The sequence below is a fragment of the Erythrolamprus reginae genome, chromosome 2, assembly GCF_031021105.1.
Source record: "Erythrolamprus reginae isolate rEryReg1 chromosome 2, rEryReg1.hap1, whole genome shotgun sequence".
Taxonomy (NCBI): domain Eukaryota; kingdom Metazoa; phylum Chordata; class Lepidosauria; order Squamata; family Dipsadidae; genus Erythrolamprus; species Erythrolamprus reginae.
Window position 1 is genome coordinate 54,132,244 of NC_091951.1, and position 12,164 is coordinate 54,144,407.

At 34.8% G+C, this 12,164-nt stretch overlaps 1 protein-coding gene across 2 annotated transcripts in view; it reads right to left on the bottom strand.

Moving 5' to 3' along the window:
* Positions 1 to 6,742: 6,742 nt before the first annotated feature.
* The window catches only part of ADAMTS9 (ADAM metallopeptidase with thrombospondin type 1 motif 9), a 202,042-nt gene continuing 196,620 nt past the window's right edge, over positions 6,743 to 12,164 (bottom strand). For both annotated transcript variants that reach the window (XM_070738165.1, XM_070738164.1), the window contains exons 39-40: positions 10,327 to 10,421; positions 6,743 to 8,042 (exon numbers count right to left, since the gene is read on the bottom strand). In XM_070738165.1, coding sequence (XP_070594266.1) covers positions 10,332 to 10,421 — 90 coding nt within the window. In that variant the 3' untranslated portion in view covers positions 6,743 to 8,042; positions 10,327 to 10,331. The remainder of the gene's footprint in view (positions 8,043 to 10,326; positions 10,422 to 12,164) is intronic.

Genomic DNA, 12,164 nt, shown 5'->3' on the forward strand with positions numbered 1-12,164 from the left:
ATTGCTAGATTTAATGTTGCACTTGGATCCCATTCATCATAACTAATTTTGAAGAATTTCCTTTTGAGTAGAATAATAGAATGGGAACAAGCGATTTGTTCAGTGCAAGAATCCAGATTAAACTCTTGCTGTAGCATTTTATTTTATCAGGCTTACATGCTGCTCCATTTGTAACAAACTTCTAGAGGTTATTCTGTAAAATAATGTTAAGAATATAGGCGAGAATAAAACTTGTATCGCTCAGTTCTATGCCAGGGACAATTAACCACCTCAATTCAAACAGAAGAATATGTTTCAAGAGCAACACTTCATAACACATTTGCCTCCAAGACCTGCTGAAGGAGCTAGGCTAGGCTCTAATCATCTCTCTACATACAGGGAGTGCTTTTCTAGCATTATTCTCTAAATTACCGCAGTAATTTTAAATTATGTATCTATTAATGCTAGAATATTAACTACATCGTCTTTTAAAGTCTTATTTTAGTGCTTTTAGTGGTGCCGCTTGGTCCCTTTATGACTGCCCATATAGTGTCTATTTCTTCCCCTCTTCCTGTCCAGACAAGTCCATTACTTGCTTATAGTGTTATAACTTATCTTTGGATTGCTTTTCCTTCTTCTAAGGCCAAAAAGGACTAGATTCTGTGGATAGTGCTATTTAGGGACAATATATGTGTACAACATTTAAAAGTTAGGCAGTGCTGCTAGTTCTCTCCCTATTGCAACCTTTTATTTATTTATTTATTCATTTGTCCAATACACAATACATATGGAAGAGAATAGACATGAAGTAATATATATATAAAGATAATATGTAAAAATAGAGAAGATATATGAAATGAAGAAAATATATATGATATATGAGATAAAGGAAAGACAATTGGACAGGGGACGAAAGGCACACCAGTGCACTTATGTACGCCCCTTACTGACCTCTTAGAAACCTGGAGAGGTCAATCGTGGATAGTCTAAGGGAGAAATGTCGGGGGTTAGGGTTTGACACTATTGAGTCTGGTAATGAGTTCCACGCTTCGATAACTCGATTGTTGAAATCATATTTTTTACAGTCAAGTTTGGAGCGGTTAATATTAAGTTTGAATCTGTTGCGTGCTCTTGTGTTGTTGCGGTTGAAGCTGAAGTAGTTATTGACCAGTAGGACGTTGCAGCATATGATCTTGTGGGCAATACTTAAATCATGTTTTAGGCGCCGTAGTTCTAAGCTTTTGAGACTCAGGATTGTTAGTCTATTTTCGTAGGGTATTCTGTTTCAAGTGGAGGAGTGAAGGGCTCTTCTGGTGAAATATCTTTGGACGTTTTCATGGGTGTTGATGTCCGAGATGTGGTATGGGTTCCAGACAGATGAGCTGTATTCGAGGATGAGTCTGGCAAAAGTTTTGTAGGCTCTTGTGAGTAGTGTGAGATTGCCGGAGCAGAAGCTACGTAGGATCAGGTTAACAACTCTAGAAGCCTTTTTGGCGATATTGTTGCAGTGGGTTTTAGCACTTAGGTCATTTGATATTAGTTTTCCAAGGTCTTTTACTGAGTGTGGGTTGGCTGTGATAATTTGTTTATTCAGTTTATATATGAGGTTTGGATTCTTTATGTTGGTTGATATTTGAAGTTGCCAGGTGTTAGACCAATCTGAGAGAAAGTCAAGGTCTTTTTGGAGAGTAAATGTGTTGTCAGTGGTGTTGAAAAGTTTTACATCATCGGCAAAAAGACTGACTCTTTCCCAACTATTACCCATTGAATCTAGATACCAATAAAATGGTACCTGTAGCTCAGAACTGTGGAGACCTTAATATTCTCTGAGCTTGGTTGTTTGCTTGCAGCCATTTCATTAGCCAACTAAGTTGGCTAATCTAATCTACAAATCTAATAAATATATAAGTAATATCACCAATGTTCCTTGCTTATGTACAGTAGCTTGCTTTATCGGTGTTGACGGGGGAGTTTTCTCTTGATATTTCTAATAGGAAACTAGATGCTAAACATATGAAGAATGGTTGCAGGAACTGGGCATGGCTAGTTTAATGATAAGGACTAGGGGAGACATGACAGCAGTGTTCTAATATCTCAGGGGTTTCCACAAAGAAGATGGAGTCAAGCTATTCTTCAATGCACCCGAGGGTAGAACAAGAAGCAATGGGTGGAAACTAAACAAGGAGAAGCAACTTAGTACTAAGGAGAAATTTCCTGACAGTTAGAACAGTTAATCAGTGGAACAGCTTGCATCCAGAAGTTCTAAATGCTCCAACACCGGGGTTTTTTAAGCAGATGTTGGATAACCATCTGTATGAAGTAGTGTTGGGTTTTCTGCCTAAGCAGAGGGTTGGAATAGAAGACCTCTGAGGTCCCTTCCAACTCTGTTGTTATTATTAGAATATTTTTAACTCAAGTTTGAACTGTGGAGTCCTCAAAAGTTATTTTATTAGGGTATTAATTTTGCTTGTTTGTTTGCTTGGGGTTAATCCCTGCTTATCTGGATGTCAGCTGCTGTAGAGGATGTGTCATGGTCCTTTTGTTTCCTTCTTGGCTTTTCTATGGTGTCTTTTGAATGGCCTGTAAATGTGTTTCACCTCTGTATGTCTATTGATGGCTGATATGTCTGAATGCCAAGCTTCTAGGACAGTTGTTCTCAGCCTTGGTGTCGGGACCACTTTGGGGGTCGAACGACCATTTCACAGGGGTCGCCTAAGACTATGGGAAAAGACCAGTTTCCAATGGTGTTAGTAACTAAAGCTTCTCTTCTGGCATCTCTCCGCAGTCTGCATTGGTTGCCGATCAGTTTCCGGTCACAATTCAAAGTGTTGGTTATGACCTATAAAGCCCTTCATGGCACCGGACCAGATTATCTCAGGGACCGCCTTCTGCTGCACGAATCCCAGCAACCAGTTAGGTCCCACAGAGTGGGTCTTCTCTGGGTCCCGTCAACTAAACAATGCCACTTGGCGGGACCCAGGGGAAGAGCTTTCTCTGTGGCGGCCCCGGCCCTCTGGAACCAACTCCCCCCAGAGATTAGAATTGCCCCCACCCTCCTTGCCTTTCGTAAGCTACTTAAAACCCACCTCTGCCGCCAGGCATGGGGGAATTGAGATACTCTTTTCCCCTAGGCCTTTACAATTTTATGCATGGTATGTCTGTATGTATGTTTGGTTTTTATAATAATGGGTTTTTAATTGTTTTTAGTATTGGATTATTATTATATGCTGTCTTATTATTGCTGTTAGCTGCCCCGAGTCTCCGGAGAGGGGCGGCATACAAATCCAATAAATAAATAAATAAACAAATAAATCTCGGAACATATTTTTACAATCCAACCAATCAGGCGTTTACAGGGGGGTGTCCCTCTGACCTCTTGCCAATCAGCTTAAAGATCTGTTGGAAGAATTGGCGCTAAACTTATAGTTGGGGGTCACCACAAGATGAGGAACTGTATTAAGGGGTCGCGTCATTAGAAAGGTTGAGAACCACTGTTCTAGGAATTCCCTAGTAGTTTTGGATCTGGTTTGATCCAGGGCACTCAGCTTCCCAGTTGAAACTATAGTTGAGTCTGTCCATGCTTTGTGAGTATATTCAGCCACGTGGTCATCCTGATGGCATGGTTTTCCCTAATGCTTTCCTTTTGGGAATACAGTATATTTATTTATTTTATTCGACTTCTATGCTGCCCAATCCTGAAGGACTCAGGGTGGCTTACAACAATATAAAAAGATACAAATACAAATATAAAGAAGTCAAATATAAATATTTCAAACTATAACTATAACCCAGTTAAAAACTCACAACTCGAAAAATCCAATCAACACACATGCATACCATTCAGTACAATTCGGCCATGACAGATGTCAAATTCATGGCCCCCAGGCCTGCCGGCAAAGCCAGGTCCTCACAGCCTTTTGGTAGGCCAATAGGATGGGAGCAGTACAGACATCAGGAGGGGGAGAGTTGGTTCCATAGAGCCGGGGCAGCCACAGAGAAGGCCCTCCCCAGCGGCCCCACCAACCTGTATAACTTAGTCGATGGGATCTGGAGGAGGACAATCCTGTGTGATCTTATTGGTTTCTGGGAGGTATGCGGCAGGAGACGGTCCCGAAGATAGTCTGGCCCTAAGCCAGACTAGCCCTTTATAATTTAGCCGACATCCACAACCCGAATCCCTGAGAATTTTGGTTACATTCATGGCAAGAACAAATGTGACTGCAAACGTATAATTTTTTTAAAACTCATTTTATTCATCCTATGTATACCTTTCATTTTTGTCCATAGGAAAGCACCTATCCAATGCAGCACAATGTGATCAATAAAAGAAAATCACTGAAACATTATTTACCCCTTTCTTTTACTGACCCCAAAGGAGAAGTAAAATAATTAAAAAATAAGAAAGCAACATAACAAAAGTGCTTGCAAATATTATTGAATTTCATAAAGATTAATGGGATCCTTACAAAAGTATAGGTATATATATTACAAGAACTGCTTAATCATTTGGTGGTCCTCTTGTTGGAAAAAAAGAAGTAATCCACCTAAAAATTAGTAATTATCATAACTTTCTCATATGTCATTCATTTTCTTTCCTTTTTTTTTTGCACCATTGATAGACATCATCATAATACTACTTAGTATAAAGGAATGTATAGGGTTTTTAAAATATATTTTTGTATAAATACTCAGCCACCTCATTACTGAAAAATAGCAAATGGAGTTAAGCACCATATTTCTGTCTAAATCCTTGCAGTGCAAGTTTCCCTTTTCCCTATAGAACATTTAAAAAAACATTGTAACAAAATCACTACTCCTTTATACTACACAGTATTTCCATAAAATGTACTTTGAAAGGTATTTTTGGCATTTTTTTTCCTTTTTTAAAAATACAGCTTTTAATATTTACTTAAATCTATAATGCATATTTAACATTTTAACCTGCCTGAATTTATTCAGTTCTATTAGCTGTGAATACTTGTAAGAAACATATACTTTTTTTCATTATTTGTTAAAGATATTCATATATATATATATATATATATATATATATATATATATATATATATATATATATATATATGCTTCTCATCAGAAATCATCCTACAATAACTGCAAAGTGGATTAAAAACCAGTATTTTGCCATGAATCAATAGAACCAAGGAACAGCTTATGCTCCCCAGTGAAAATGAGAACATTCAGGAATCAAATTGATGGTCGACATTTGACCCACAGTAAGAATAAATGTATAAAAGATGGGTAGTTTGTGGTCTAGTGTCAGCTGGAAGCAACTGATCCATTCATGAAAAGTTCAGCCACTTTGTTGCATTCTACCTGTAATACAAGAATCTCACCAGCCTTCTCTTGGGAACCAACAGAGAAGGTTCGATAGAACTGGGAAGAGGTGTTTGGCTTATGCCTTTTGTGGCTCATTCAAGGCTAGTTCTAAGTTTGACCCTTCCTCCCTGCCTGGCTGGGAGTTTCCTAACATTTTTGCATATTTGATCTAGCAGTAAGGTAAATTAACTTGGAAGACCTAGGTACCTGGAGACATGGCACTTTTTATGGAGAATCTTGTTTGTACTTTGTCTTATCAGTTTGGTTACAAGCTATTTGATCCAGTAGTGGGTTCTAAAACCTGTTGTTAATGGTTTGTGTGCTTGCATGTACACCATTTCTGCGCATGCACAGAAGCATCTAGGGCGGGTGGACAAAGCCTCCTGTTGCTGGCGCTACCAGTTCACAGAACCGGTCCGAACCAGGAGCAAACCATTGCTGATTTGACCTGACAAACTAGTAAGAGCAAATGTGTTCATTTTGAATCAAACTTTTCTGACAAACCTTTTCATGTCAAATAATTAGTTTAACACTTTAAATAGTATAAGGTGGATCATGAGGTCTTTTTCTGCCGTCAGTCTTCTATGTTTCTATGTTTCTAACACAAATTATTGCGAATGGACAGATATCTCAGGGAGATATCTTACAGTAGAGTCATTTATTTTTTTCTAAATCTGCCCAGTAATTAATAAGGAATTAGCTTTGATTTAAAAAAACCCCAAATAAATAAAACAATTGCTCATGGGAAGATTTGCCAATGCATTGCGAATATGGTGGTGTAATTTTTTTTTTTTGAAGCTGTTTATATTGGAAAATGGAACCAATTTTATTAAATTTATAACTTACTGATTTTAAGGTGTGACTGCTATTAGGGCTATCAAGTTTGTCACAAGAGAAATGGCTTTGCTCCAGTAGTAGATAACTATTCAGCTCTGAAATTTTACCATGCAATAATTAAAACTCAGCTAAAATTAATAAATAAGGTATGTGTGCTTATCAATCTTGCAGATAAAAAGTTATTTTGAAAAAAAAAATGAAATAGGGAAATTGGACATAACACCTCTTCTTTGTGTGGTATATTTGGCAGGAAAAAACAGCCTTCTGGTATTACTGACTTTCAATAACAGATATTAAATATTCTGATTTTTACTAAGTATTTTTGGAGCAAATGTAATGTTTTTACACATAAAAATGATTCTGCTCTGCATTGCTCTAGAGTAGAAATGCTTTACATATAGCAATTTTGATCTGATCCATATGTCCTTGTTTTTTTTAAAAAAAATAATGTAGTATGTATCTCAGATTTGTCTAATTACTGATAGGAATATATGCTGTGATATAGCATATACAGGAATTCCAAAATTTCATCAATGTGGATATGGATTAGTGTACATTATTTTTTCCTTTGTTATTAATGATTCTGAAATTTGTTTAAATAATTGGTTTTTAATAGCAGAACAATTACATAGGCTTAATTGTACAGCACTAATTAAGGCAAAATATTTTTGTGATCCATTAGGTTTGCTTAAAAAATAAGTATATTCTTCCTCAGCAGAAACTCAATTCTTGGAGTTCAAATACATCCAGATCCCACATATTGGAACCTCTCTCTAAAACCATGATTTCTTGCTAATATAAAATTTTAGGGGAAAAAAATCAAATGTCTAATTTTTAGAGAATTCTTTCTTCAGTATTTATTTAATGTTCATATTTTAACCTGCAATTTTGAAGACCACTGATTCAGACTGATAGTAACTGTTCATTATGGCTATATGTTGCCAGTATGATAGCACTCACAAATCCTATCACTGAAAACAATTTATCTGAAGAAGGAACCATTCACAAATTTCTGAATAATATTAGGCCTTCATCCAATGTAGGCAAAAGCTTTGTCTGCCTTAAACTAATATTTGAACTAATTCTCATTTTACACAAATTTAATTACTCATTCTTCATTGCCACAAGACATGGCAAAGAATTAGCTTTTAAAGCCTACAGGTTATTAATAAATATTATCATATTAGCACCAAACCAGTGACTTTTATAGGATTAGTCAATGGAAATTACATGCCATTAAAATATGTAAGATATAGTTATTGATAAAGCAAAAATACTATCACGCGTGTTCACCAAATCTCTGCAAGGTACTGACTGCTATATAAATTTAATAACAATAATTATTTTCCTCATAAGGAATAGTTGGTTTTAAAATGCCAAAAATACCTTAATGAAAACCAATTAGCACCTTACAATTATCAGTGCAGCCTGTAACAAGAGAAATTACTGAATGAAGGTAAACAACTGAACACAGTGACAATAAATATATCACTTTTGTCAAAATGCTACATATGATGTAGAATATGTAAAAATGCAGTGGTGTGACTGCAAGATTTATTTTTTTTAAAAAAAGAACACAGGATAAGCAGCTTTAATATAAAAATTTACATACAAAAATATTAAATCAAAATAAATAATTCCGGACATAAATATAATACATTAGAACTTCAAGAATATACTGTACAAACATATACGTATACACACATACAGATACAATCATACTGTTTTTTTTAAAAAGGCACATTACATACATTTCTCTCTCACATACACATATACATGCACATATACACACACACATACAAACATAGAAATTTTTAAAAAATGGAAGGCAGAGGTATTGCTTAATTGTCCTTCATCCATCTTGCTTAAGCTCCCGGCATTAAGAAATCCTGGAAATTAAAAACAAGATAAAGAAATCTAATTTCTATTTTCTAGACAACAGAGGTGTGTGTGTTTATCTGAACTTTTATGTTGACAATGTGATATGTACCATAATTTATTCTGTATAGTTTAAAAACTTTTATTTACATTGGTGCAACAGCTTCCAGGACTAGGTCCTTATATCACTAAATTATCTTTATGTCATTCAACTTAGGCTTTATATGCAGATAATTGAATTACAGTATGCATAGATTCAACACATGCAAACTCAGCAATTCCTAATGTATTTGGAACCACCAAGTTTGTGAGATTCATTTCCCAAAGGGTCAAGTGTTCTAGCCATGGATGACATCCAAAATTGGAAAGGGGAAAATATCCCCAAAGAAGAGGGAGTTATTACAAAAATATTAGACTGCGTGGAGATGGATATGATGACAAGATGCTTGAATGATCAAGAAGAAACGAAATTTTATGAAACATGGAACAATGTTTATGAATGGATAGATAAGAAAAAAAACCTAATAATAGAAGATTAACAATAGGCATAGATACTTAGGTTTAAATCTTTCTTTTTTTTATTGAGATTAATATTAGATTTAGTCTATATACATAGAATTGACAAGATTGTTTGACTTTATACTAGTTATAACTATTTTTCTTTTTTACAATATCACTTTTTCCTTACTAGATATTTTTGTATTAGTAGTATTGATTTACGCACTTAATCATGCATTCCTTTTTCTGTATCTGCATTTATACTTTTAAGAAAAGCGGGGATGATACATCCGCACATTCTATGTTAAATGTTTGTAAGTCTGTATGTTATTTTAAGAAAATTAATAAAAATATTGGAAAAAAAACAAAAAAACACACAAAATGTCAGCTTGAAAAGAAAACTGTCTTTAAAGTAAACAAAGAATCAAACAAACCACTATTTTCAAACCTAGCTGATTAGCTCTCTTGAGTGCACATCTTAAAAGAAAGGAAGTAAATGAATGAATGGCAATTCAGAAATACCAGCTAGGGATAGTTTTAAGTGGATGTGATTACTCAGAAATTGTTTTTTAAAATCAAATATTACAGTAGTAAGCAATATTGTTGTGATGACATCTGAATATTCAAAAAAACCAAACTAATGAAAGTTAAAACATAATCAATTGACAATTGTCAATTGAATGTCTCTAACATTGTTTTTCATTACACTGTTTGATTGGAGTTCCAAATTCTGAAGACAGCCAGCATGAAACTGAATGTCTGAGGATAGTAGCATTGTACTATCACAAAGCAAACATTACTTCTTTGATATGTGAAGGACTAGAGTTTGTCTCACAACACTGCTTTTGTCAATGTGATGCAAGGAGCTGTGGATATAGTCTCTGAGGAAGTTTCCACAAAATGTGCCTCTTATGGTGAGTGAAACAGGGGCCTCTTCTGAACATTTTAATCGAAGTCCAGATGGCTTCTGGATGTTTCATTTCATTTCAGCATATGAAATGTTGGCTTTGGAGCATATGAGGTCACAAGGGTCCTTTCTGCACATCCTTAAAACAATCCTGGTGTGAGATAGTTGGTAAATGAGGTTTACCTGTACCCTCTTCTTCTGAACAAATCACACTTAGATATGGGTGGAAAACTTAGGACAAAGGTGGAAGTGACAATTTTAAAACTAAATCTAAGTATGGTTTTGTTCTAGAAGTGATATCATTATACTCAAATGCATCAGTGTTTAGTATTTGATGACTCCATGTACCATAATTCTGAGGCTGAGAGGTTGCAAAGTAAATCTTGCCTTGTGGAATTACAGTTCAGCCAAATGAACTTCACTGCAAGTAAATGCAGACTTGAATGAATGAATGAATGAATGAATGAATGAATGAATATCACTGACCAGATACACAATTAAGCCCATAAACATTTAAATTTTACTAAGCCTGCACTTCTATTTCAACTACTTTTTTCTCATCATTCCTATCATCCTTTTCCTCCCATTTAGGATTATATGACTGTAACTTGTTGCTTGTATCCTAAGACTTTTATTAATATTGATTGTTTCTTCATTGCTTATTTGACCCCTTTGACAATCATTAAGGGTTGTACCACATGATTCCTTACAAATGTATCTTTTTCTTTTATGTACACTGAGAGCATATGCACCAAAGACAAATTCCTTGTGTGTCCGATCACACTTGGCCAATAAAGAATTCTATTCTATTCTATTCTATTCTATTCTATTCTAATCTATTCTAAATATGTGTAAATATAACACAAAAACATGCAGAAGCTACTACTTACCATTGCTATAACACTTGAACATCAAGGCCAGTTCCAGAAGATGGAGTACATTTTCCACAGTAACCACCACATTTTCCTATTACTTTGGTACCATCCTAATAGATAAAATGAGAAAAAAATACACTAGAGAGGAGTAAATGCAATTCTCCATATCCCAAATCTGTTTGTATAATTTATAGAAGGAATATGTATTAACAATCCTAACCCCAATTACATTAGGCAAAGGGAACATATTTCTAAGTGAAAATGCAGAGTGTTATAAATGGAAAATATATTTAGGTTAAAAGAATATACAAGGAAATGAAGGAACTGATAGTAAAATTAAAATATATCATAAAACAAGTCCCCACCCCAGCTTTGCAAAACCTTATGATTTTAAAATGAACATTAAGTATTTGTTTTGTTTTTCTTTAATATATGTGGGTATATGCATTATTTTGCACTTGTTTATTTATTTAGTCATAATTATATAATGTATATTGGAGGTGGTGATCCTTTGAGAGCTGTATGCAACAAAATTTTCATTTTAATGTATGCCGATTAGTATACATTCAAAGTGACAATAAAATGTAGTTTATTTCAGCTTCATAATAAACGTAAATGTAATAAATGTAGTCTATTTCAGCTTCAAACCACCTTTTTGATTTAAAACAACATCAACATTTGCCTCAGAAAGAGAGAATATATATATATATATATATATATATATATATATATATATATATATATATATATATATATAATGTATTTATTTATATATATTCTCTGCCTTACAAGGCAAAGATTGCAGGTTCAAGTCCCAGTGGGTATGGCTGGCTGATGAGGCCAAAATAAGGCCGAAATAGATCTATCCTAGTCTCCCTTAATTTTTAAAATTCAGCAAAAAAAACCATGTGACATATATATATATATATATATATATATATATATATATATATATATATATATATATAATATATATATATATATATATATATATATATATATATATATAAATAAATATAAATATAAATATAAATATAAATATAAATATAAATATAAATATAAATGACGGTCTTGGCATATTCAGGTTTCTTCCCGTGTAGGATTTGGAAATTTCTGGCAATGTTTCGATGAGGTCCCACTCGTCATCTTCAGGCTGGTGCTTCTGTCCTTGTTCTAGGGCGAACATAGCTAGACCTGATCGTTCGCCCTAGAACAAGGACAGAAGCACCAGCCTGAAGATGATGAGTGGGATTTCATCGAAACGTCGCCAGAAATTTCCAAATCCTACACAGGAAGAAACCCGAATATGCCAAGACCGTCATACCTGTACCCATGAAAATCTACAAAAACAAATATACTGTATATATATGTATGTATGTATGTATGTATGTATGTATGTATGTATGTAGATTGTTCTGAGTTCGGGTTTTGCCCCATGTAATATTTTGCATGTCTATGTGATGTTTCGGTGAAATCACATTCACCATCATCAGGCTGAAGTTGTAAGCTTCGTGCTGCTGTAATGTGTATATATATACGTGAGACTTTCCAGTCCTACATGTTGTTAAAATGTAGTCTGCAAAACCTCTGTGTTTGATACCGATCCCACTTTTCTTGTTCACTTGTTCTCCTGACACTGAAACTTCAAGAGCTGTGCCTGACAGTTGAAGCAAGGAAAGTAGCCAATATTGATTGTCTTGAATCTCTGCTTTCAGTTGGTCATTGGGGACTCCCTCTAGCAGTTCCTGCTGAACATTGATTTCCACCTCCCTTCGCCAGCTGCTTCAGAGTAACTAGGTGAACATTCCCAAACATGATGCCTTTTATTTTCCACAGGTCTTGGAACCCTTCAT